This window comes from Cupressus sempervirens, chromosome 9 (assembly GCF_028749045.1).
Source record: "Cupressus sempervirens isolate cs-2001-9-10 chromosome 9, ASM2874904v1, whole genome shotgun sequence".
Taxonomy (NCBI): domain Eukaryota; kingdom Viridiplantae; phylum Streptophyta; class Pinopsida; order Cupressales; family Cupressaceae; genus Cupressus; species Cupressus sempervirens.
In genome coordinates, this window is record NC_143126.1 from 452,253,212 (window position 1) to 452,280,947 (window position 27,736).

Genomic DNA, 27,736 nt, shown 5'->3' on the forward strand with positions numbered 1-27,736 from the left:
CATATGATCTTTCAGCTGTTACTTCTTCCTTTTGTGTATATAGTACATCACTTTAATAATATGATGAATGCACAATTTTGTTTGCATTATAGCACAGTCTTAAACTTTGAATGTGCATTCTTCTTTCATCTTTTATTTCATGTGTTACAAATCCAAATTTTGTAATCAACATTGTGATGGCAATCATTATTTAGCTGGATGTAATCCTGTAGCATCTTGTCCTGTGAGGTTCGAGCACGGGCTCGTGACACTCACAATGACTTTTCTTTCTTTCTTTTCAGTTATATTCTTTGAAATGCATCAATAGATAGAATATGTCGTTGTAGAGATAGTTAGTCATTGCTTAGATCCTTCGGGATCTAACATCAGTTGCTTCCATGTTTTTGCAAATGCTGGATATCATGGAGCTCGGAGCTGGATGAGTGCGCCAGAAAAAGAGGGTTTATAACCAGTCAAAGCAACAGGCAATGACTGGTTATCTCTACTCCTCTTTTCTTTCATTCATATGTATCTTGTTTATATATTTCCTTATGAAAGAAATTTAATACAGTGAGCTATACTCACGGCTTGTGTGAGACTTTTTCCTGTTTAGTATATCATTTCATTTCATTGTTTGAAAACATCAATGTATATTTGAAAGTAAATAAATACAAAGACATTTCTATTGTTTGAATGAAATGAAAAGCACTTTTGTATTTTCACTGCATGTATACTTGAAATTTTACACATGTGCAAAATTTTAGTAACAGTTATAATTGGTGCAATTTCTATTGATTATGAGGCATCTTGCTTAGTTAGGAGTCGACTACTAACACACATGTGGACCTACCTTCAAGTGTGCATGTCTCATATTGTAACTTGCATGGACTTTGGTTTACTTTTTTTAGTATGGACCTATATTATAATTAAATTATTGACTAGCTGACTTTTGACTTAGTTGGATATAAAAGAAGCTTGGTTAGATGTAGGAGAGGAAGGATAAAATAAGAGGATTAGAAGATAAAAGAAGGCTCTAAGATTGTATATTTCTTATTTTCTATAAGGCCACAACCTAGAAGGCCTCAGAGCCAGACATGTGGTTTCTTTATATGTGAAGTGAAATATTTACACCTACAAATATGTTGCATCTAGCCTTGTGTTTCTCGTGATTTCATTAACCTATGTGTAGCTTCCATGTGCATCTTTAAGTGAGGAGTGTGGGATGCTTTAAGTTGAGTTTATTCTACATGGTGCACTTTAATTCCCCTGCCTTCCTATGTCAAGTGGTATCAGAGTGAGTTCTTTCTTAAGGCTTGGATCATGGAGAACATTGTTGAATTTGTTTGTAGGGTGACAGATCTGAAATCTGACCTATAACTTGCAAGGTTATGATCTTGCAAGAATTATTGTCAAGATGGTTCCTGGTAGAGGAAATGATGATAATACTATTATGGACATCTTGAGGCAGATTGCAGTGAGACTTGAAGTTTTGGAGACAATCCAAAGAAGAGGTGTGCATCTTGAAAATGTTAGTGATGATGAAGAGGTAGCCCTTAATCCTAACCCTGAACCTAAGGTTAAACAAGATGAGAAAAGGCTTCCAAGAGTTTTGTTTAGGGAGAATGCTAAACTTGTTGAAGTTGCCTACTATGATGGAAGACTTGAGACTAATGTTGTATTAGATTAGATTGTTAAAGTAGTAGTCACAAGTTGAAGGGTCATGCTTCACTTTGGTGGGATCATTTGCAAACTAAGAGACAAAAAGGGGAAAATAAAAGATTAAGACATGGGAGAAGTTGATTGGAAAGATGAAGAAAAATATAATCTTTGATGATTATCAAGTTAATTATTTGAGAAGGATGCAAAATTTGAGACAAAAGGACATCAACGTGAAGAAATATACTGAGGAATTCTAGAGAATGGCTATCAAATCTAGACATGTAGATGATCGCTCAAGGCAACCAAAGAAGTAATGTTACCATTTATGCTCTTAAACTTAGCTTCATTTGCCTGATTCTCCCTTCACAATTCTTCACCATGGCGTTCATAGTTTCATTCATCTTATTCAAGTGTTCAATCGAAGACTACTTCTCGGCTTCATTCCATAATATCACTAACTTTGTAAGCGCCCTAAGCTTAAACTTAGTCTTCTTAATATCAACAAACATTCTTTTGTTCAACCTAAAAGCTTCCATTACAACATTATGAGCTATAGCTCAAACATTGTCCGAATATTCTTTCTTAAGGTTGAGGTTAAGAGAAACAAAATTGAGGTCCATAAAGAAACTAGTTCTCCGTTCCCTATCAATTGTAGGATGAGAATCTTCAAAGGCATTGTGAGAAGAAGGGTCTGGAGTAGTTTTGTTTCTTAGAAATAAGGGAGATGTTATTCTCCACTTTGGACTTCCCTTTCTTCTTTTCCATCCTCCTCCTAATACCTAGTCCCTAACTCCTCATCATATAAACAGAAAGCAGTGAGGTATTGGAAGGATAGGGTAAGGATTTCAAATGTTCATAAATTAACAACAATAAACCCTCATGGAAGACCAGAGTCTTCGTAGAGAACTTCATAAGTTTCTTAATACTAGCACTAATCAGAGAAAGAAAGGAAACAAAATTCTCATTTAGTGTCTAATATGGTTAAGAAGCACAAATTGGTGGCCAAAAGAGCTAGTGAAGCAACCATCTAGAATACAATAACACATAACTACTTTAAGTACCGTGCACCAAACTAGTTTAATCTGAGATGTATCAAAAACCCTCTAGGACGCTTTCACCAAATCCTTTCTCTCCTTATCGTCTTTGGGGAATTTCTTGATCGTTGATTCTGAGAATTTCCTATCCATAAATAATTTTGCACCTATAGACACCTAAAAACCTTTAGAAAATAAAGTATTTTTATTTTCTGAAAAAGTCCTGATGACATCATCCTTTATTAATTAATTAATTATTTAATTAATTAATTAATTTTTATGCCATTAAATCCCTTTATCTTAATTAAAAATATTTAATTAAGGAATCCCTCCCAAAAATGTTTAAATCTTATTTAAACATTATTTCCTTATTTATTAATTATTTAATTAATAAATTGACCAAAAATCCTAAAATAAATAAAAAATTTATTTTTTGCCCAAAACTTGGCCAATTTCCTTATGACCAATAACCTCTTCCAAAATCTTCTAATCCTTCTTTAATTTTAATTAAAGGCTAATCCCATCATTTCCTACCCCTAATCCCAACTCAAAATATTTAATTAAGATTAAATATTAATCCTCATGTTTATTAAATTTGTTTTAATAAATATCTCCTCAACCCAAACCCTTGAAATAAATAAAACTTTATTTATTTCTTAAAAATCTAATTTATCCTCATCCTAAGAAGTTCTAGACTCTTCTAGAAAGTCTTTATCCTCATCTTAGGAAATTCTAGACTATTCTAGAAAGTCTTTATCCTCATCCAAAATCTAAACTCTTCTAGAAGATGTCTTTAAACCTATTCCTAATCCCCTCCTAACCTTGTCACATTCCCTAAACATGGGTTAAAACTTACTAACCCAAGCCAAAGTTAACAAATATCTCCTCCTTCACCCACCCTCATTAAATGCCATCCACTTGCCTATCCCTAAGCTAATCCTAAACCATCCTAATCCATCCTCTAATCATTTTCACAAGCCTAAGCAAGCTTAAAACCTTCCTAATCAAGTCCAAGTCGAAATTGCTCTCATCACCCTCAAAATATCTCAACCATAAAACTTTATGAAGTCCACTAGGTCATAAATGACTCTTACAAACCCTTTTATTGCTCTTACAAGTCATTATGAGGGTCTTTATGAAGATTTTATCCCTTGAGCCTCCTTTGTTGACTCATCCTTCCCCTTTCCTCCATCCTCTCACCATGTGACATGTGTCACTCCTTGATTGGTTGTAAAGAAGCACAATCCATGTGCTCTCCTCTCATGCAATCTAAGCCCTCCATGAGCTTTTTCCCATCCTTGCATCTTAGCCCTCAATCCCTCAAGCCTCTTGCCTATAAATTGGATCCTTCCCCTTTGCAAAATAACACAATCCATGAAGTAAAGTCATAATGCCATTTTGAGAAGCCATTTTACATCCAAACCATACACTCACATCCAAATTCCAACTCCATTTGAAGCCCTTTTTGAAGCATAAGCTTGAGCATACATCCTATCTATTTAGACAAAGCCACTCAACAAGAGAGCTTCTCATTGAGAGAGTCCATTAATGGCTCATATTCTCAATTGAGAGTTCATCTTAGTCTATCTTGAAGTTTATGAATTTTTTTTAGTTTGTAGAAGCTTTATTTAAATTTGGTTTCTATTAGCATACTAACATTGCTCATATACAGCACCAATAGCAAATAACCCACTAACCTCTGCAATAAGATTCTCATCAATGTTAAAATTTCTCTTGAATAGAGAATTTTTCCCATGTTTCCAACCCTTCACATACTTCACAATACCCTTAGGATCCCACCCATGGAGCTTTTCAATAAACGAGGTCACTCCTCCCTGCTTCAAGATTCTCCAAATTGTGATGTTATTCCTCAATTCCTCACACTTAATAGGTTCAACTCTTCTTTTATCACTGCCCATCCTCACAGAGTTGCTAACAATTCTGACTAAGACCAACAAAACTACATTAGAAACCTGCGAAAAACAAACAAAACCTCAAACAACACCCACAAAGCATGGGAAAGGATATGGAAACAATCTCCAAAAGATGCCATGATGCCCTCTTCAGTCCACATAGCAGTGGTAATAAAACCAGAACTAGCATTATAATTAATTCATCGGAAGATGGACACTGTGGATGTGTCCCATCATATCTCATCAAAGAAATGACCACCTCCATCATACTGTCTTCCCTTTGCCACATCAGCTGATCATCAGGACGAACCCCCTCATTAGCAAAGAAATCCGCCACCCTCTTCACGCCATGGAAAGCAAGGGAAATAAACACCTTATCAAAGAATTGATCATCTCCAGAGGTTTTTTTTATCCAAATTTCAATGGTTCAAGAGGAGTTATGGACACCTTTAAGCCACTGTATAATGTTATCGGAATCCCCTTCTGACCCTACCGTTTTACAATTAAGAAGTTTTGCAAGGTTTAATCCATGAAAGGCCACAATAGCTTCAGCTAGGTGGTTTGTCTGACAAATAGTATTGTTGTATGCTCCATTGGAGCTGTTTTGGTCTCATGAACTACTAAGACTTTATTGAAGCTGTGTAGCTGTCATTAGTGTATTCTTTTCCTATTGCTTGATTCAATAAAAAAATGTGGGAGTCTGATCTCCTCTGCAAAATTATCAATCCAAGGACGACCTCTTTCTCTTTATGTACCGGCTTCCAAACAAATTATAAATCACTCATTGATTCCCATGTCTACAAACAATCGTTACTCTTAGTTGATGATAAAGAAATATCAGTATCATTGAGCATTCATAGTTGCATTAAACAATTTGTCAAAATATTAAATAGGTATGAACATCAATCAAAATACAAGAGAGATATCAATTTGAGGTACCTATAGAATCCTATCGAACAAGCTTTTAACCAAGCTTCATCTGCAGGAATTATGCTCATATAAATTTTGTGTATAATCCAAATACATGACAAATAAATACAATTTGACAATTATCAAAACTATATTTTACGAAAATTACATTTACTGTCAAATGCATAACAAAAATATCTATTGCAATTGCAAAGCAAAAGTTTCATCTGAGCATATCTATAATAAACTATTTGTTTCATGGCAACAATATTATTCTGTCAAAGTGAGCTAGCTGTAACAGCCAATATTTATTAGTCTTCAACTGGTTGATCATTACACTTAAGACCATGCTGCAATGGTAGGACTAGTGGACATGCAACACTTGTTACTATGTACAAAAGAATATTTCCCAAATTATATTAAAATGTTCTCTCTCCATGGTGCAATGAAAACTATAACCCTCACATCTGGTTAACATATTGACAGATTTCACTGTAACAGTTGACATTTTCCAAAGAAATTGAATGGACGTTATTTGACAACAAAGAATAACCCAGACCATTAAATTACACTAACAGCCAATAAGCCTATTAAAAAATACATTGAGGACCAGGTGAAAAGCCTTGTCAGTTTCAGATAGAAATATAAAATATTAGAAATTTAACAAGCATGGTGCCCTGAAACAGATGAGGAAGAGAGCCATCAAAGAAATAATTCAATACGAATTTGGGTCATAAGGGTAAGAAATCCATGGATGGTTTAGTGCTTCTCTTGCACTTGGGCGGTGCAGTGGATTGATCTGGAGGAGGTATCCAACGAACTCAAGAAAACCAACATCCCCTGTGGGCAGACAATGTCTCAGGGAGCTTCTCTTTGGAAGGATGTATTCCAGGTGATCAGTTTCCTGGAGACACAATGAAAGACAATGAATATTATAAATGATTGTAAAAACCAAAATAAAAAATCCAATATCTCAAAACAAAAAAGTATATAAAATGAATATAAACATCAGGTTGAAAGAGTCATCAAGAGAATATATTCACTGTTCCAACCCTACTAACAAATATTTGAGGTTAATGTCATTTGATTTCCACAATCCATTAGTAATATCATGAGAATTTCTGGAGTTTGATTGTGTCGTAATTTTTAAGCATCAACGTTTCGGATCACACACAGTGATCCATCATCAGGATGAGGAGTGCAAGAGAATAGAGAATAACTCAAAGGGTACCTTGTAGATTTGTCAAAATTTATGAAGAAATAACTCATTTATGTAACAACTCTTCATCATTCCGGATGAAATCAGTATTTTGATGTCTAACATATGTTCAAAACTAACTTCCTATCATGAAGTCCACACACATTCTAATTTCTAAACCATTAAATATCCTCAATTTCAAGACACACAATTCTTGAAGTTAAATCATAAAGTTCAGATACAAATTTTCTCAATAAACTATTAGAGAAAAACAAAATTAATATAAATATTAACAACTCAATGGCAAGTAAAATTCAGTGTGTCTAAAACAAACCATATCCCTGGATGCAAATGCATGAAGAAATTAAACGTACTTGAAAATTTAAAGCCTTCAAGGTTTTCTCAGTATAATAGGTAGTAGCAATACTATATGGCTTTTACAATGGAATGTCTGCAATGTGTTACTGTATAAGAATATTTAGGCTCAACTTTTTTGAGTGATTTGAAGCAGATTTTTAAAAATAGATAATATGAAGTGAACAAATAGATGTGTTAAAGAGTATGCCTTCAACAAATTTCATTTGATTCACTTCCATGCCAACTTCATAAAAGTCAAAAGTTCTTACTATCATTTTAAGCCAAAGGTTGAGAGCTTGCAAGGGTTTGCATAACTATATATACTTGCTACATATCAGTACTCTCTCAAATCTTATTCACAAAGCATGGAAAAGGAAAGGCTACAGGATTGTCATAGAAATCTACTTTAGCTTAAGGTATAAGAGTGTACCAATCATTTATTTTACATCATTGCCATCATGTAAAAGTGATCCCTACTTGAATGTGTTGGTGTTTTTTAGACTACCAGGCAGAAAAGGGCCTGATACCAGTATTCAGAGAACTTATCTCAGTCTAAGGACTTAGCTACTTCCTATGTTTAACTGAGAAAACTTCAGATCTGGTTCCAACTTCAACAGGATCACCAAGATTCTATACTCTTCAAGCTCTGCAAAGCTTAGGCGGGTGCACTTTAGAGATACAATGGTTATATAATTGATTATTTGGCAATTTTCTCACAATTCATTCAACTGATACTTCTCTTTTCTAGATCTATCCCTTTAAAGTATTACAATGGTCATATATCTTCTATATTTTGCAATTAATCCTTAACAGTCGTAGCTCAAGAGATTACTGCAAATAAGTGTTGACCAGCAATTTGATTATTCATACAATAAAGTAAAATTGATTTCATTTTATGTTTATGGATGCAACCCTATGACTTCTTCAACATGTAATTGAATGTATGATCAGTGCCCTATCCATTGGGATTCAGAGTCTACCCAGCAAAAACATTTTTAACTAATTAATTGCATTATAATTAATCTTATTAGCAATTGTCCCTAAACCCATTCTTATGAAATATCCTTGCTATATAACTAGAAACCCTATCAATTTATTGGAGCATTTACTTAATTCCTTGAATTAAAAGCAACAGCAAATTGATGTACAACCTATCCTAGTTGCATTAAATTGCATAAAACTTGCTTAACCAGTACACAACAATGGAGACAGAATTCAAAGACAAATATGGCAGAACTTCCTCCTTTGCATTAATTTTCATTGAAAATTGCAAGAAAGCTAGTAAAACTATAGAAACCTTCACAATAAAGCAGTAAATCCTTCAATATTCACTTATATTCTCAGACTTACAAGAGAATACATCATAAAGTTTACAAGAGACTCAATGGACCGACAACAATAGCATAATTCTCAAAATTACAAGATCGAACCTCTACTCCACATCTTGGGAATCCTTTTATAGAAAGGATTGCAACAAGCTTTAGATGGGAGGACACTTGTCAAAATCTTAATAAAAAACAAATACAAAGACAATCCTATTCTATTACAAACAAAATATTCTTGGTACTTGGCCTTAAAATTAAAATGCAACTGCAAAACTGGCAGGTGGCGCTTCTCAGCAAATTCAATTTGTCTTTGGCTCCTGTCACCATCCATGCCTTTTCTTCTCCTTTTCTATTTTTGAACTGCATCTCAACTGCATCTAATCACTATCACTAGTTGGCAATGCCTTGATATCTGCGATCAGCTCCCATATGGTGATATTTGTATCAATATCAGGCCAGGTGACATCTCTTATTGTATCTAGTTCTTCTAGGCATTTGGTCCACTTAGCATTAGTTATAGCTTTTATCTCAGCAGCCACCTTAGACATCTCTGCCTCTAGCCTATAGAGCATATCCACCATATCATAAACAGCATTGGCACTTACTTCATTGTCACAAAAAGATAAGAACTTGGGATGATCAAGAATATTTTCAAAAGATGATGACCACTCAACCCAATCCTTTATTTTGCCCTCACTGTCCAAAATTGCAGGCACAAAATTTGGTGTCTCAGCAACAATTGTCTTCATCTTATTTTGGACTATTGCATCTTCCCCCCAAAAGAAACCATTTAGATCTCTCACTTTATGAATTGCTTTTCTTGTACTCACAATGGTTGTCTTCGGTAGGTCCTTCTTCTGGGAAAGTATAGTAATTATACTATCGAACAATTGAATGTAGGGGCCCCATGTGTTGAATAGTGGAGATAACAAAGCAATGGCCTCTGCACATTTGTTTTCCACTCCTTCAAATGCAATGTAGCTGCCATGTACATTTGTGAAACTGTCTTCAATGCATTGATCTTATGAATTAAAAAATTTGCCATAGCTCTGATTTCTGCCTCTTTGCTAGCTTCTAGCTTTTCTACATCAATTTCCATCAGCTGGCCTGATTTTTCCCTTGTTTCAAAAGTTTGGCCCTCTATTTACACATTTTTTTCATGAACTTTTATGATAGTTCTGACAGCTTTCGTCAATGATGCCACCTCCATCTCCAACTTAATAACATTTTGCTGTAGGACAAAAGTTCTCTTCATCTCTTCTTCATAACTCCTTGTCCCAATAAATTTTTCATATGTCTTTTCAAGTTGGGCCTGAAGAGTGTCCATCTTGTGCTTACCATTAATTCTACCGAAGTATGCATCCCCAAAATCTAATCATTGGAAGTAGATTGCACATGCCAAAATATAACATTTCCCCTAGGGGACTCTTTGATTTCCATGAGAGTGGGCTTATCATCCTCTGAAGCTAAACTCTAAATGGCCATTGTTTGGGCATCCACATTGAACCTTGATCCCATCATTTCCCCATACTGATTTTCATCCTCAAAAGAAACTGACTTCTCTTGTCTTCTTATTTGATCTAGCAAAAAAGAAGAGCTCAGATCCCATCCTGGGAAGATAATCATTCCACTTCTTGTTACTAGATCTCTAGCCTCTTCAGCAATAAGTGTTTCATTGGCAAGGTCATACTCTTGCAACTTTTGCACCAACCCAGCAATTACTTCATCTGAATCTCCAGGCTTCATCTGCAATTTTAATTCATTTCTATTTATTTTAAAAAGGAAGTATTTGAATTCATTTGACTTGATAAATTGTCACCATTCATAAACTCCTTAGCCTCAATGATTCTATCATCAATCATTTGTGCCTCTAGTTGCAGTCTTTTTTTTCTCTTCTCATCTCCAAATGCCTGGGATATTAAGAATCTTCTTCTAACATCATCAAATATTTGCTCCCCCACGGCAAGATCTGGAGAGCCTTTTGCTAAGCCTTATCTAGTATTTCTACCATTTTTTGCTACTTATGTCTTTGTTTTGCCCATGCAGAACTCTCAAGAACATCTTGTTTGAGTTGGTCATCTTCAAATTGATCTTGTTCATCAGATACCTCCATTGTGTATTCATCATCAAAATAGTTTGGGTCAATCTTCTTTCTGATTGCCTCTCAGACTTGAGACACCAACTCATCAAAATTATCTACACACTTATCTAATCTGGCCCAATATTCTTCATCAAGATAAAACCCTTTAAAAGATGGATTTGCCTTTCTCATTTCTTGTTCATAGCCAACAATATCTCTACACTTAATCATTCTTTCTCTGCAGACATCCTCACTCAGCACATCAGCAATAACATCCTCTTCCCACATAGGCTTTGTAGGGGGCAAATTATATCCTCTCATATTCTTCAAGGCATGCCTTACTAACATTACAGGGATCATAGGTTCTGGCTGGCCCAATTGGCATTTTATAACTTTGCAAAAATGAATTGGCCTGCTCAATGACATTCTTGCTAATTTCAAAATCCCCTACCTTAGTACATCTGCATAGAAATGTTCCTTTCTTGACACCTTTCCCTAAATATTCCCTATTCAAAGAAATCAACTGCCAAAATATTTCCACCAACCCTAACCTCGCAAGAACATATTTAGGCAAAATGTGGGGTGGCTAAGGACATCCAAAAACTCTTATAACAGTATATTCTTCAAATAAGAAAACACTACCCCAATCATGAGTCAATTGTTTTCCAACATCAAAACACCATTGAGATCTAACAACCTTCCTAACATTTCTAGGAATTCTTTCAATTATACATCCTATCATTTTCAAAACTGGACGAACAAAATCATTATAGAAAGAGATAGCATTTGAATATGGATAATACAATTGCCATATCTGTGTCCATCTTTGCACTGGCAACCTCTCTCCCCACTCTTGTGTTGACTCAAAGAAGCTTTGATCAAATATGTCAACATTCTTTGACAAGATAAGGTGCATGATCAAGGAGTAATGAGGGAACTTGAAATCCTTTAGTTCTCCTTGTTGGGCAGTAGTGATTTCTTTGTGAATACTCTCTATGATGTATTATACAAAATCATATCCTACATGGTGATTTGGATCTTGAATATTCAAAGCCATGACATAGTATGCCCCTGTAGCATTCATGGTTCCATTTGTACCTAGGGCTTTGTCAATCCCAAACACAATATTTAGAAAATACCTCTGAAAGAAATCTAAGGGCATGATTTCCTCAATATCTCTCCTCTTTGGAATCTCTCCTACATCCTTCTTCACCTTGGGAATGTGTTTGGTCATGTTTTTACCCATATAAAAACTCTTATGTTTTATGAAATTCTCATTCAATTCTTTAATATCAATGGGCAATGACATAGGTCCACCCAAATCAAATGCCTCCATGAATGTATCCTTATCCAATGCTAGAAAAACACTTTTATCCTTCCTGTGGAATGACTTACTAACAGGATTATAACATTTGATTAATGCCTTGACCAAATCTACGTCCACAAATACTTCTAGCACTATCAATTTTCCCAAATTTCTTACCCAAGGGTTGCAAATTGGAACTTCTTTCACTCCGTTCTCGTAGAAAAACCAAAACAATTTATATCCATTTCTATCAAGGACAATCGCATCTCTACACATTGCATATGGGTCTTTGAATGCAAGGTCATTGGCATTCTGAGTGTTTGTGGAACCAAGCAAGATGTGTATCCATTCTTCTACAAATGTGTTGGAAGCCTTTGGTGGTGTAGTTGGTTCTTCAATTACTACCTATGCAATCAATCCTCCTTCTCCTTGGGCATTTCTGCAAGTATTTTCGCTGACTTTGTATGCTATTTGGATAAAAATCACTCAAAGATCACTTCTACACTTAAAATCACTCAAAAAACTCAAACAATTAAGAAAACGGTAATAAAAACCTATCTCTTTCTAGGTTTTATCAATTTTTGAGATGAGAGCGTAGTTTAATTGGCATTTAAGGGTGGTACTATTAAAAACCTATCAATCTTCGAAAAAATAGGTCAAATCTACGCTTGTTCAAATTTTTGTACATCCAATTCATCCCATCTTTATCCAAATCAATTTTTTGTCATTGAAAAGCCATTTTATGCTTTAAAACTTATAGGTGCGACAATTGCGAACAAAACCATTTCGCCTCTTCACACCAAAATCTTTCTTTGCTACAATATGGCTTGCAATGTTGCGAACCCTTTGCTTCTCATTCAATTGTGGCTTCACAACTACATTTAATCATACCTTTGTGATCACTGCAACCTTGCAACAAGCCTTTAACTTCTAACACTTCGCAACCTCACCACAGTCTAGCCCTTGGAACATTTTATGCTTGCAACCATGCAATGCTTAAGATTTCACTCTATTGCTCCTTCGCAACTCCGAAACCGGGCATTCAACTTAAGCGTGCGATAGTGCACTCAGCTGGCTAACTTAACATTTCTTTTTCCTCACAACTTCACAACTTAGTTTTTTAATTGTTTATGAAAGTTTGCGAACGTGCGCTTCACTATCAATTGCCACTTCCCAGCTACAACATCAACTTTAACCGCCACACATATCTTGTTCCCATGCTCGCAATTCAACTTGTTCCCTTTTGATTCTGACATGCGAAGGTGCAATCAATGCTTTATTTGACTTTCATCTTACTTTTGTGGCTTCGCATCTTAACTTAAGATATTACTTCAACTACATGCGAGCATGCGATAGCCTTCAACTTAATTGCCCTTGCCACTTCGCAACCTGAAAATCTTATCTGCAATTATACCCTACGACAGCGCGATTACAAGCACTCGCAACTTCGCTTCTCTAACCCATGGTTCATTTATACTGCTTGTGATGATGCACCAAAAACTTTTAACTCAACACTAACTCCTCACACCTTCATGGCTTATCTTTGACTGTCTAATTGAACCTTTGCAATGCCGCACCAACAGTTTCCAACAATTTCTACTGATTGTTTTCCTTCATTCGTACAATCGCAGCTATTAATGCCTTAAGCTGATATAAGCATGCGAACATGCGCTCTTCTTTGCTTCGCACAGTCACAACTTAGCACATTTGAAGCTTTCATGAAATATAATAGCAAAAATATTTCAAAACTTAGGATAACAACACATGCATGGAAAAATACATACATCTTTTAAAGATCAAAATTATATTACATGAGTTTCAAATGATCAAAAAAGAAGTTGCCTAGGGTTTTTCTTGAGGGCTAACAAAATTTCACAAACCCTAGCTTATTCTCAACACATTTCTTCCTGATTTTTTTAGAATCTTGCACAAATTGGGAGAGGGAAAAATCAGGCCACCAGAATGTTATATGGCAAGGATTATACCTTCCATGGAGACCACTCTCCACTAGTAAGTATTAAGCGATCAAAAGACTTGTATTCAAAATTTTGGAAGAATAACATGCATGGGAATGATCTCATCTCTCTTGCCAAACAAACACACACACAAACCAACTAACCAATAATAGGCAATAACAGGATCAAACACCAAACATCAATCATTAATGCCCTAGGTTTAGGTTTAAACAATTTTTGAATAGCAGACTAGATTCTTTGCTCAAGCCAATAGTAGTTAGACGTTGCTACAAACCATAGTTACACTATTGTCAAGAATGGGGGGAGAGGTGGATCGAAGGGTCGGATTTCCAAGACGTTGTGACAAAAGGCCTCAATTTGGGGATGCAAACGAGGAAGGGGGTTTCTGTATATACTATATACTATACATATGGTACTTAAAATGCTAGTTATGTAAAGATGTATAAGACTATTAAGAAGTAAAATAGCAAAATTGCAAATGGTAAATACTTGAACATAGAAGTTTTGAATATCAAGTTACGAATTAGAAATTAGAATACTCAGTGATAAATAAAATTTTAAATTGTCGAATTGGCAAATGGAAGATTTCACTCCTCCAATCACTCTACTCTCAGCTCTTCACTCTTCTTCTTCTTGCCAAAGGAAACAATTAGAACTGAAAATGTGAATCAAAGTAAAGTCTCGAGATCCTTTTGTAGTCTTGGAAGGTCTTTGATAGGCCCCCCATCCACTTAGGATTTGAATAGAATCAAAAAAGAAATTAATTTTTTTTAACTCATGGCAAAAAGCATACACTGATGGGGGTCAATCAAGGGATGCTTAGGTATCCTCCTTGATGTCCTAGGGACACCTCTACATCCTGGTGGCGATCAACAACTGATGGCCAATGCAACTAGGGACTTGGGAACGACATCCCCACGTCCTAAAAGTGTCCCCATTCTGGGAATGCTAGGGTTTGGGGGAGTCGTATCCTCACGTAACACTGCTACAAACCCTAGAGCTTTGGTGCTAGGGCTCATCAAATTATTATACATGCATTCTTAATCATTGTAGTCCATGAGTTCACTATTACCAATAGACATCATTTTGAAAATCATGAAATGCATGGCTCGGAGAACTTATCCTATCCACCCCCCACCAACTATGCTCCCGTAATTAATCTACCTTTGCATACACCAGGAGGGGAAGCGGCCTGGGAGATTACTATTCTATATGAGGGTGGGGTGATTATAAAATATATTTGAGTGGCCCCCAATGGCAATTAAGAAACCTGCTCCATTGCTGAATATATACTGAACTATTATGGTTCAATATCCATTATTTATGAAAAGGTACTTTGATATTTAAACAATGAATAACAATACTTACAAAGATAAAGGAAGGGCCTTCAATGCCATCAAAAGGATGCATATAATTAAGGTGGTCATAATGGTTTACCTTAGTGATCTGATATTATTCTATTTGTGTAAACATGTATTTGTTCTTTGACACTAAAAATTAACAAAGATCAAGAATGGCAAGGCAAAAGGACGGGACCAAGAAATTCACATAGACAGAATTGGACCAAGTCAATGGCATTTTGGAATGTAAAAGGGCCCAATAACCGATTGGCAATTCCAGAGTTGACAAACAAGTTCATCTTGATGGGTTTGTGTCATGCTAGACTTGTCATCCCGTTCTCAGCAGAGCAAGCAGCCCTTGTTGAACTCGACTATAAGCACTGGGGCTCTTGAACAAGAAAGGGAAAGCCTTTATGTGATCCCACATGTCCTCCAAGCTGTCATGAGGAGAAGGGAATGGCTTCAGCTCATGCAAAATGCGTCAGAATTAAGATAGATGTAATTAACTCTGGAGTCTCCAAAGGTACCTTTCAAATGAAGAATCTCCCCTCCAAGTATCTCTGATCATCTATCATCTTATAACCAGTATAAATATGTATGAAGAAACCATGGAAATCTTGATATTTTTTGTGATATCCCCAATTTGAAATAAGATTTAATAACAATAAATAATTGTAAATTATAAATAATATAATTTTGAAAAGCCTCTAAGAGCATTATTGATATGAATAAAAACATTGATCATTATGTTATCAATATCATTGACCAATATATGTAAAATACTATTGATGAATATCTATAATAATAAAGCATGGTATAATATAGCAAGTTTATTGAATCATAGATAAAACAATAATGACTAAGCAACGACTTAGTAAATATTAATATTCATGCATTTCACAAGAGAAGGTACAAGAATCAGGAAGCAAAGATCATGTTTGACAGGTTAGCAGATTGATTGTTTATAAATAATGATAGCATACTGTTCGTATCATCAATGTGGTTGACAAAAGGAACAATATTGTTGCTGCACCATGAAGATACGAATGAGCAACAGCCAGCCATGGAAACAGTGAGATGACAGATATAACCACAATCATGGAGACGATATTAGTGGAAAGCAAGAAGATTACTAATAATCACAGTGACTATTGCCCATGTTGATAACAACTCCTTAAAGACATTGCAGATGTTAGTCCTCCATCAATCGATTAATATAGAACAATTATCTATCAAAATGTGCATTCTCAAGATGGCAATTTGCCTTGTGATAAGGAAGATAAATAACAACATCAATTAAGGCAACTACTTGGTACAGGAGACTAACCGGTCTTCATAATGATTGAGTGCTAAAAACCAATCTTGATATCAAGACGAAAGCATGTGATTTATTGATAAATACCAAGTTAATGATACGATTAGTATGTGTTATACAAGCACATCTTATAATAACCAAGGCAGCAGTTAACATATGTTAAAACAATGATTACTAATTATCATAAAAAGGTATGTTTTAAGCAAAGATTAGCTGGATTGGTATTGAAGCGGTACATTTTGGAAGTGACACATCTTATGGGTATTCAAGAGAGGCAACTGTTGTGTTTGTAAGATATATAATGAACATCTAAACCATTGTGAACAAGTGGGAATAGAGATCGTTAAAAATATATACTGATTACTGTTAGAAAAGAATTTGGATCAAATAGAGAAGGAATATAAAATATACCTTGAGCGCCTTGCGGCATAGGCCCAAGATAGGCTAAGGGCTTGGATATCTAAACTTTGAGGGAGCCCATTGCAGTTAGTTTCTAGGCACCCTGGTTTTACACCTAATCATTCCTTCAACAAGTTGGAATAATAATAAGGTCAATATAGATTTCCATAAATATAGATAAATAACTTACTTAGATTAAATGAATGAATAATCATTTTTACTTGATCAACTCTTTTACTCATTTGGCATGGACATAAATATTAGAATTGGGTTAAACTGGAAATGACTAAGTCTAAGCCTGATACAAGGCATTACATTTTTAAATATGCAAAAGTGGAAGCATTTAACTCGAGTACTATTTCATTGGAGAACAAGGGTGAGGGCATTGTATCATTAAGTTGTCATCCCACAATGTCATATTGAATGCTCCAATGTTCATCTTGTCTTGTAGTCTTGTAACTTAAGTGATTTGCTGAGGAGACAACCCCATATTTCATGGATTTTTCACTACTAATGGTTTCACCAGAGTTGACCTTGTGTTAAAGGTGATGCGAGGCTTTATTCTCCTTTTCCATGCATATTCTTCATTTCCTTTTCTGTTCCTGTCATTTCTAACATACAGCAACACAACTCTATTTAATGTTGGTTTCATAAGCAATGTACTTTAGAATAACAAATTTCAAATTGAATTCAATCACACATAACTAAAAGCAGTTTTGGGGAAATCAATTCAATATAAGCATGCTCATAACATATCATATTTTTATATTTCAGATTAAGGACTTCTTAAAATTAGTCTAGATTAAGAAAATTTTAAACTATACATGATGAAGACGGAGGCCGAGAGAGAAAGCAGGGACAGGGGAGGATGAGGGTGAGAAGGGGGAGGGATAGGGCCAGAAGGAAAAAATGTTGACAAAAAAGAGGGACATTGTTCCAACTTCCGATGATGAGATAATTACTCTTATAAATGATGTTAGAAACCACCATGCATGAGTGCTTGATAGTTAATATAATGAATTCAAATGCCAAAACTTATAATGATTCTCTACAGTTAGACCGAAGGTGCTCTACGGTTTTGTTGTGTGGGGACCTTCTCTCCTAGACACCGATTGGACCTTTGTCGAGAGGGCTCAGATCCTTCTCCTTCGGCATACCATCAGATGTCATCAATCTACTCCTCAAAGCATTATTTTGGTTGAGTTCGATACTCATCCCTTTAGGCTTGGAGCCATCTTTGACCTAGTTTGGTTCTTTCACCGTCTTTAGGGTTTTGCGAAATCTACTAATAGAGCCCGTTGTTGGTACGCCCAAGCTTTTTCCCTGCTGAGCTCAATTAGGATCATAAATGATCACCCCTACCTTCTAGTACTCTTTGGATGTTCCCCCTCACCTCCCCTCGGAATGAGAGCTGAATGATCATGTCAGATTAGACATCTACATACAGTACAGTACCACGACCTCATGCAACCCTTTGGGTTGTCTTCGACCAAGGATGGCCTTCTATGCTGAGCACTTTTTGGACATTCAGGCTATGGTCATTGTATATCTTTCTACTTGTCTCAATGCTAGAGTCATGCCTTTCGCATCTCCATGGGTTCCTTCCGCATTGGCTCCCACTAGCTTAGCTACCAGATCGACCACCAAATGACAGAGCTGACCGTATTTGTTTCCTTTGTGGCTTGGCTGAGGTTGAGATTAAGATTCACTTTATCTTCCGATGCCCCACCTACTATAAGATTAGGGGGAGGCTTCACTGCATGTTCAGGGAGTGCAAGTCTGTTTCATCTTTCTTTAGCTACGTCAACCAATGGTGCTTTTCTTTGTACCTCCAAGAGGTCATGCGGCTTCATGATCATACCTTGCAGGATCTATTCCCATTGGGCTAGACTTCTGATCCACTTATCACTTCCTTTTTCTCACCATTGTCTCTTGGCTAGGGCATGAAGCAACCGCTTGATCCTCTGACTTCTATTCACACAAGGTTTGTGAGGCCTCGTAGTGGTTTCACTTATCAGCAACACTCCACTTCCAACAAAATTATGAGACTGTCTAGGGCTCACCCTCACCCTGGACCTTACCCTTCAATGTTGGACTTTTTCCCACCTAGGGAGGACCTTTATTCTTCCTCTATGAGTCCTTTGCTTTCTCGTTTGTTCCTTGTTTGGTCACTATTTGGTGTCCTGCTATAGGCAGTTGCCTTTGTCGTATGCTTTCAGTCCCTTAGACCACTTTGTGGTCTCTTGTTGGACATTAATAAATTTATCTTATGGACAAAGCAAGTAGCAATTACCCATTATTTTAAATCTAGTAAAAAATATCCTTTTTTCCTTTCAAAGAAGGTGATTTTTAATTTATCGCATGCCATTTAGGTGAATAACACATACAATAGGAACTTGTGCTTAGTGTGTGTTTCTACCCATGTATTTACTATGACAAGCATGCTATCAAAATCATCTTTAGTGTTTCCTTAGGCAGGTTAATCGACAAATGAGGTTGGCCTCTTACACAATTACCCTAGGTCAATAGATTGCATAGGAGACCCATTCAAGGGCTTATGGAGATATATCGGGGCTTTGTGAGCCAGTTTGACCAGATCAGGACAGTCTCCTAGATTTTAGGTGGAAATCCTATTTTTTACAAATAGACTAGGAGTTGACCAAGACACACCAAGAGACCTCCAAGATCAGCCTTGAGACTTGGCACGATTCCTATTTTTCAAGAGAGTTCCTAAATTTTAAAGATTGTCAATTAGCTAGCAATTTTCAAACAACATTAGTGGAGAAGTGCCATCAAACATAATTTAGATTGAAGTCTAGACGAGAAAGTTATAAATAAATTGAAAATAATTTAAATATTTTCTAAATCAAATGTTGATTAAACAATAATCAAGGGCGATTATTATAATCGTTTTATAATATTCAATATGTTATAATAAAGAGGCTTATGGCACAACTACCTACACAAATAAAGTTAAGTTAGAACTTAAAAGAGGATTAGTTTAGCATGACAAACACAGACCCCCATATGGAACGATTCCTAGGTGAGAATTTGATTAAAAATTAAACATTCTAATGTTTTTATTAAAATAAAATACTTCAAACCCTAAAAGCTTCGATCCAAGACAAGGAGGAAAAAGAAAGTGAAAAAAGAATTGGGTTTGTGTTTCATTCATTCCATGTTATTATGAAAACTGAGTTTGAAGGCAGAGCTTTCAGGAAGAGCTTACAGCCTCATACATCCTCTGAGAATGAAATGTCTTAGAAGATTTAAGACCTATAGGTGTGAGAGACCATCCAAGGGTTTTCATTTGTATAGATCAGTTGGGTTTCTTTTAGTGGACATCAATTTGTGTGAAGTTTCTCAGTAGTATCAGATTGGATTAGAGAAGAGATCATTTTCAGATTGCAGATAAGAGCATAAACTGCAATCTCAATTAATCTGTTGGTCTCCTAGAGGCAGTCGTGTGGACCAGAGCTTCCCCAGCAGGTATCAGTATTGGTGTGGACCTTGGTGGAACCCAGATCCCTAAATCATCATTCGGGGGGTATACAATTGTAGTTACCAATCAGCATGGCATTAACAGCAGATCACAGTGAAAGTACACATCAAGTTCCAGCCGTACATCAGCATTAAACTTCTTCTCCACATCAGATCTGGATGTCTAGTACCTATAGAGGACCATCACAAGCAAAATCAGTCATACTTATCCTGCAGGTCAGCTCTTGGGCGTCGGAAATGAGTAAGAATTGCTGCAAAAAAATTTTGCAATCATTCATATGCCTGGTAGAAATTGTAGCGGCTTATCTGTTGGAAAAAAACCATTTTTTTTCCTTCATTGGGTGTTCGAAGTCCATTGTATATTCCAATTCAGCATTGTTTATTTGTTTGTGCATTGAAACCATTAACTGTCAAAAAAATGTGAAAAAACACAAACACACAGAAAAATCAGAAAACAAGCAAAAACAAAAAAGAAATCAGAACTATGGCAAAATTCAGAGTTAGCAGAAAACTCATGTCCTGGGGTGTTCATTACAGTGTTATTAGAGCTCAGACAATTCTTTCCATGCTCTGAAGAACATATAGTCATTTGATGAGTGATCAACACTTTCTAGCTTATACTAAGAGAGGAATTCACAGGACAGACTTCAAAGTTTATAACACTCTTACAAACACCATGGCTGAGAAGGAGAAGGCTAGGTCCCTTTAGCCCTAACTCTAGAATTGAGAGGAAATTTGATACCATGATAGATATGATGTCTCAATTATTGGGACAAATGGCTAAGGAGAATTAGTAACGAGATGAGCAGCCTCAACATACCACCTATACAGGAGAGACTAGCAGGCCACAGGGTGAGCGTACTACAACCTCCCATTCAGTTTCAAGACCCCTACAGCCAGTTTTCACTCCACGGGAGGAGTCACCTAGGGCCTAAGTTACAAATTTCAGTGGCAGAGGATATCTGACATCATTACAAAGAGTATATGACCCTACAACCTAAGGTCAGGGAGTTGTTGACCCTTGATCAATTCATTAGACATAAAAGACTCAGGTCAGGTTCAGTAGGCAGAGCAGATTGCAGGGCTCCACAGGGGAACAAGGATTTCCAGCAAGTTGTGGGAAAGTTGACCTTGCCACGTTTTGATGGAGATCAATGTTCAGCTCATGTTTGGGTACATAAGTTAGATAATTACCTATCTTTGAGGCCTATGTCAAAGGAAGCCATTAGGTTCACTATTTTACACCTATATGGCATGGCACATGAGTGTTGGTACCACAAATTGATCACTTTGGGACATCGCTATATTACCTCCTATAATGAGTTCCCTAATAGACTCGTCAAGCACTTTGATTGTGAGGAGTCAAAGATGTATCTCAGGTAGCTTGCATAACTCAAGCAGTACAGGTCTTTAGAGGCATACATAACTAAGTTATAGAGGTTAGTAGTGATGGTGACAAATATCTCTGAGAGGAGATTGACATTTTTTTGTAGAGGGGCTTTGAGATCCTTTGCGCAGTTGCGTAAAGAGCATTTGACTCACCCACATTACAGTTTACCATGAAGAAAGCTAGGAGTATGGAGCATCTTGACTCGAGGGACAAATCTTCCTCCAAGCACTTCCCAACAAATAAGGACGAGAAAAAATTTCATAAAATTCCAGAATAGAACAAGAAACCACTTTAGAACCTAATGATGAGCCTTTAAATGACCTAAGACACAAGAATTTATGCTTTAAATGCAAGGAACCATAGGATCCTAAGCATAAGTGCAATTCCAGGGGGGGTGCCTTTAAGGAGATGTTACTAGTTTTGTATTCTCAGACCAGCAGACTAAGAATTGTGACAATGAGAAGGAGTGCATCAGAAGGGTCAGTTAAGGAGTAGGAAGATAAGAAACCAATAGCACGCCTTTCTAGCATTTAGAAAGATGGATCATTCAGGATGAAAGGAGTCTTAGCAGGGCAGTGATTGATCACCATACTTGACACAGGTGCTACACATAATTTTATTGATGAGGGACTCGTGGCTATGCGGGGAATTCAAATAGAGGAGATTTTGGGATTCAAAGTGATAGTGGAAAATGGTTTTATTCTCACATTAGGAGGATTCTCAACCTCCCCTTGATGTTGAATGATTATGAGTTTCAGGCAGATTACTATGCTTCTTGTTTGGGTGAGATGGAAAACGTGGCTTCATATGATTTAGGTGTTCTACCTCTAACATAGTCAAGGAAAGAGAACCTCCAAAGGAGACGTCTTAACCTTGTAGCTAAATATGCTACAATGGAAATGCCCAAACAAACAAATAGAAATGAACATCAAAGAAAAAAATATCATTGGATTATCATCAAGTTGGCCTGCAAAACAAGATACTATATCGCCCTTATCAATATACAACTTCTAGCAAGTCAAATACATTCATTGCCTTCAACAACCTATTTGCAGATGATCATCCCTCAAAATTATGATACTTCAATAGATATTAGTTACCCCTAGTTGCTTTTGCCAATTCTTCTCCCTATTCTTCTCTCCCTAAATAAGAACCACTACCCTACTTACATAAAGGATCCCCAGCTACAAGTCGACTTATCCAATCATTAAATCCCAATCCAAAGGAAACGTATTACAAGCAGATGGGTCGAGGCCCTAATCCATAAGAACAACCACAAATAGATAAAATGAGCCATGTGAACACACAAGAGGGTTGATCAATCATAGAACAATGCACCATTAAGCATCGCATATTTTGAAACTTCATCGCAAGTCGAAACCTATCACCCTAACCATTAGAACAAGAAAACCAACGTAAGACTAGATTGATCATAAGATAACTTCATCTGGAAACCTCGGAACAAGATGTGAAGTTAGACATAGGATCTCCATGATACCTGACCCAACCACAATGATCATATGAGATAATGAGCCAAGTGGACCAATCACAACCTGAAATAACAGGAAAACTATCCAAATGAACAACAAACAGACAAATCGAAAGAAAATATTTTTGGGTGATGCAAGATTGCCAACGACCCAAGGACGTTCTTGTATTAGTCACCCAAGGTGAATAAAAGATGTTATGTAAGATGAGTTTATGAAAATTTGACAAGATCAAGAAATAAAAACCATGTTCATTCTTGACCCACATATCCTCTTCATCAGGAAAGAAATCACTGTGTCGATTTTGTAAATCCACAAATCTAGAAGAACATCTTCCATCATCAAGTACTTCTTTGCTACTACTTTCACAACCTCTATTCTAATCAATCTCACCACACCTAGTGTTTCAGCCTCTGTCACTTTTGTAACCACAAACTAATGCCCACTTCAACTTTTGTTGTTTGACTCCACCTCTGACATCATTCAACAACTTTTCATTTTCCAATCTACTCACAAGATTATGCTACTTATCTGGTACCATTTCTATAGTAACTTGATGTAATATCATCATTCGGTTGTCACCAGTCTTCAATTTCACCAATTCATATCCACTCATTGAATCCTTCAACAACTATACCAACTTAATAACCTTCCCAACCACCTGCTGCAAATCCATCACCTTCTAACCCAAAGCAGTATGATCTCCTAAGGTGTAAGATCTCAGATTTCATTTCCTTCCTCCTTCAAAAGAAGTAAAGTAAACCTATGGCCATCTTTCACAGTAGAAACAACATTGCTTCAACAATCATGAACAACCCCAACATCATATTGCCAAGATCTACCCAAAAAAACATGGAAAGCATTCATGTTAACTACATCACATAATACCTCATCCTGATAAGGTCCAATAATGAAATTAAACAAATACTATTCTTTCACCTCCACCATATGATCATCTTGAAACCACCTTGTTCCATAACGAAAAGGATGTTTAAGTCTCCTAAATCATAACTTTTGTACTATTTCCTCAGATACAAGGTTATCACTACTTCCACCATCCATTATCACCTTGCAACATTTACCTTGTGGTTTACAAATGGTCTAAAACAATTGCCTTCTCTGTATAGGCTCTAGTTTCTTCTTACTCAACATAACTCTCCTGAACATCACAGATTCTCCCATTGCAAGTGCAACTTCCCTTTCAACAAGTTCATCTTTCTCTAGTTGTTCCTCATGTGCCACTAGATTTTGTTTTCCTTTGTTGGAACCAACCAAACATTGGAAAGCTCTATGTCCAAAATTCCCACATTTGAAACAACCACCTTTAAAATCTTTGTTGCCTCTTCCCTTTCCATGAATCTTTTGATCAGGTATTTCTTCAATCACAAGTTTATCTTTGCCTTTATCAACAAATGGTTTATCCCTAACCCTAGGGGTAGCTTGTCTTTTCTTCAACTTATCTTCTACGTTCAGAGCCTACTAATAAGCATCCTCAATTGTACTAATCCTCAATATACTTAACTCGTCTTCAATGTCAATTCTCAAACCATTAACATACTTAGCCAACTTTTTCTTAGATGACTCTCGGTGTACAAATCTGATTGTCATCTTGTACAATTCCTCTGTATACTCCTTAACTGTCAAATCTTTTCACTTCAAGTTCTACAATCTCTTTAACAATTCCAATTCATAATCCTTCAATATGAACTTGGCCTTAAGTCGAGAAATAATAGCTCTCCATCTAGTGACCTTTGTTCTCCATTAACTTTCCTATCTTTGCAGTTCCTTCCACCATAAGGAAGCATGACCCTTCAACTTAGTATGTGTAACCTAACTCTTTGCAGATATCTAATATCTTCAAACTCAAAGTAATCCTCTAGTTCCTTAATCTAATCTATCAATTCCTCTGGATGTAATGAACCAGAAAAGCATGACCCTTACCCATTTATACCAAAGCCTTCAACAATCTTTCTTCCTCTACCGAAATCTTAACTTCAGTTGTCTCGAGATCTTTAGTAGCTTCCTCAAATTCATTGCCCTAATCTGATCTAGCAATCTACCAACACCAACAATTTCCCTCAAGCAACTAGGTTTGTACGGTAACTAGGTAACTATCAAGTTATCAACCAACCAATTAATTCCTTTCAATTCCTCTTACCGTACTTTCCAATAATTCTGCTACTTCTCCTCCTAAGTTTTGTTCCTCATCCTCACTGGGAGTATGCTCTGGTCCTTGTACTTTTTGGGCAAGGTTGTGAACTCGCCACCTCCTCTGTCCTTGTTGCTATGCCAGCAACGCCTACCTTATGTCTTCCTTGGTGATTTCAAATGGGGCGTCCTTCCTCCTTCGTTTTTATTTATTGGGTAGGAGGGGCATTAAAATGTGGAAGTAGTAGTTTCTTCTGTGGTTCCTTGTGTCCCGTAGCTTCTCCACCGAGGATTTGTGCTTTGGTTACTAGTATCTCTGGAGGACTGCTCTCTTTGGGTCCTTTGAAAGAACCATTACAATGTCTATTGTCTCCTTTGAAAGAACCATTGCAATGTCTATTGTCTCAGGTCTACCTCTCTTTTCTTCTCTATTGCTACCAACCAATGGGTGAGCAGTCTTGGAAGACTTCCTAGAAGATCGTACACAACCTCGTTCACCATGAGTTCAGCACATATCATGCCGGTGGGGAGAGCCCCCTACTCTGCCTCCTACCGGACATACTCATCAACCGCTACATCCCTCACGTGCACAAGGTCCTGTGTCAATTGATCCTCTCTGGTCACTTCTTCTTCCTCGATATCACTATTTGTTATTATTGTTTGCTGATCGAAGGGTTGACAATGGACACATTATACATCCATCTTCCTTCCGCCTATCGTACCCTGGGTTCTACTTAGGCAATGGCGTCAGAAATGTTTATGCCAATATGGTAGAATAATACAACATATGCAATGTATATAATTCACAATATTACTATCACACCTATTTAAGTAATTGGAACAATGCACAAAATGGTAAAATATGTCTTTTATTGATTGTACCAAGCCAAGTTACATACCTGTACCAAAGATAGTTCCAAAATTACCATGCCATACTATTCCATGTGCGTGATACATATAGTGCATAAGTTGGTTACTAATACCAACGGACACGACTCTTGGTACAACTTATCCTAACAACTATTTAAATGCAACTTTACTCACTACATGCTGGCTACTTTGAATTAAAATCAGAACTGGGGTTTCTATGTTCGCAATTCATGCAGTGCCACTGTCATATTTTTGATATAATATAAATCTTCTATTTGCCAATTCGACAATTTTATTTGGTATTCAAATTTCTAATAGTAATTAGTAATTTGATATTCAATGGATAAAACTTCAAGGTTCAAATATTCTATAGCCTGTGTTTAGTATTTGGCATTTGCAGTTTTGCTATTTTACTTATATTGTTATACATCTTTTCATAACTACATCTCAAGTACTATATGTATAGCATATAGTATATACAGCACCACCACACCACCCCCATCCTGCCAGCATCCCCAAATTGAAGCTCTTTTCCCCCATCCCAGAAACTCGTCCCCCCGTTCACCAAGACCCGTGTTACGTTGGGAGAAAGGTCACCCATGCACTCATGGTACCATGTCCAGGTTGATTAAAGCAGAACTGTTGTTATCTTCAAAGATTTGTATAGTCAATGCAGGCACTGGCCCTTCAGAAGCTCAAGTTGAATGTTAGCTTCAGAAGCTTTGTGCAGTTCAAGTCAGGGATGTTGCTTATTATGTTATGGATCATGGACCCAGTTCATTTGTTTTTTTCCTAGATGTGGTACCTATTGATTTTTCTTTGAAGTGATCATGCATGTTTTATCAGTATGATTAGAGCTCTGGTTTGGTCTCCTGTAGCTTTGACACCAGTTCAGTAAGTTTTTTGGATAAACTTGTTTTTGCAAAGATAGTAATGGTGGGAATCAAGCTTAAGTCTGTCGTATTTTTATCAATGGAGGACACGAAACTCACAGAAAAACCTATTTCCATAGCTAATTAAAGAACAAGCTATAAGTTTATAGTATGAAGATGGAATAAAGAAAATAAATCCATGTAAAGATACAGCTTACTTTAGGATAAAAAAGAAACAAAGCCATGCAAATCCTAAAGACTATTTTACAAGGAGTAATAAGCATGGCATAACTTCCTCAGGAAAAAGTGTGAAGATGTACTGTGAATCTGTGATGAGAGGTCTTTCCTTTATGCATAATTGTGCAGCCTAACAAGAAAATTAATTTATATTCACAATTGGCGTGCTGTTGGTGTCCAAGTAGAGTAATATTTTTACAGTGCAGATGGCATTCATCAATAAGGTTTTTACTTCCAGAAACTTGCATTTTATTATCTTCTCTTATGAATTATCTTTGCATAACTGTTTGATTTTATTATTTAATACAGTTCATTTCATCAAATTCTTTATACATCAGTAGGCATTTCTCATGTCCCTACACAAGGTTCATGCTTGGAGCTCATACATGAAGATAAAATTCTGTTCCCAATTCAGGTTCACTTCTGAAGCTTCTCTCTAAA

The 27,736-nt window shown here is 36.4% G+C and overlaps 1 protein-coding gene across 1 annotated transcript in view; it reads right to left on the reverse strand.

The window, feature by feature from the left end:
* Window positions 1–5,764: 5,764 nt before the first annotated feature.
* Window positions 5,765–27,736, reverse strand: part of LOC149539268 (uncharacterized) — a 95,334-nt gene continuing 73,362 nt past the window's right edge. The window contains exon 8 of the mRNA XM_089800598.1: window positions 5,765–6,398. Coding sequence (XP_089656724.1) covers window positions 6,210–6,398 — 189 coding nt within the window. The 3' untranslated portion in view covers window positions 5,765–6,209. The remainder of the gene's footprint in view (window positions 6,399–27,736) is intronic.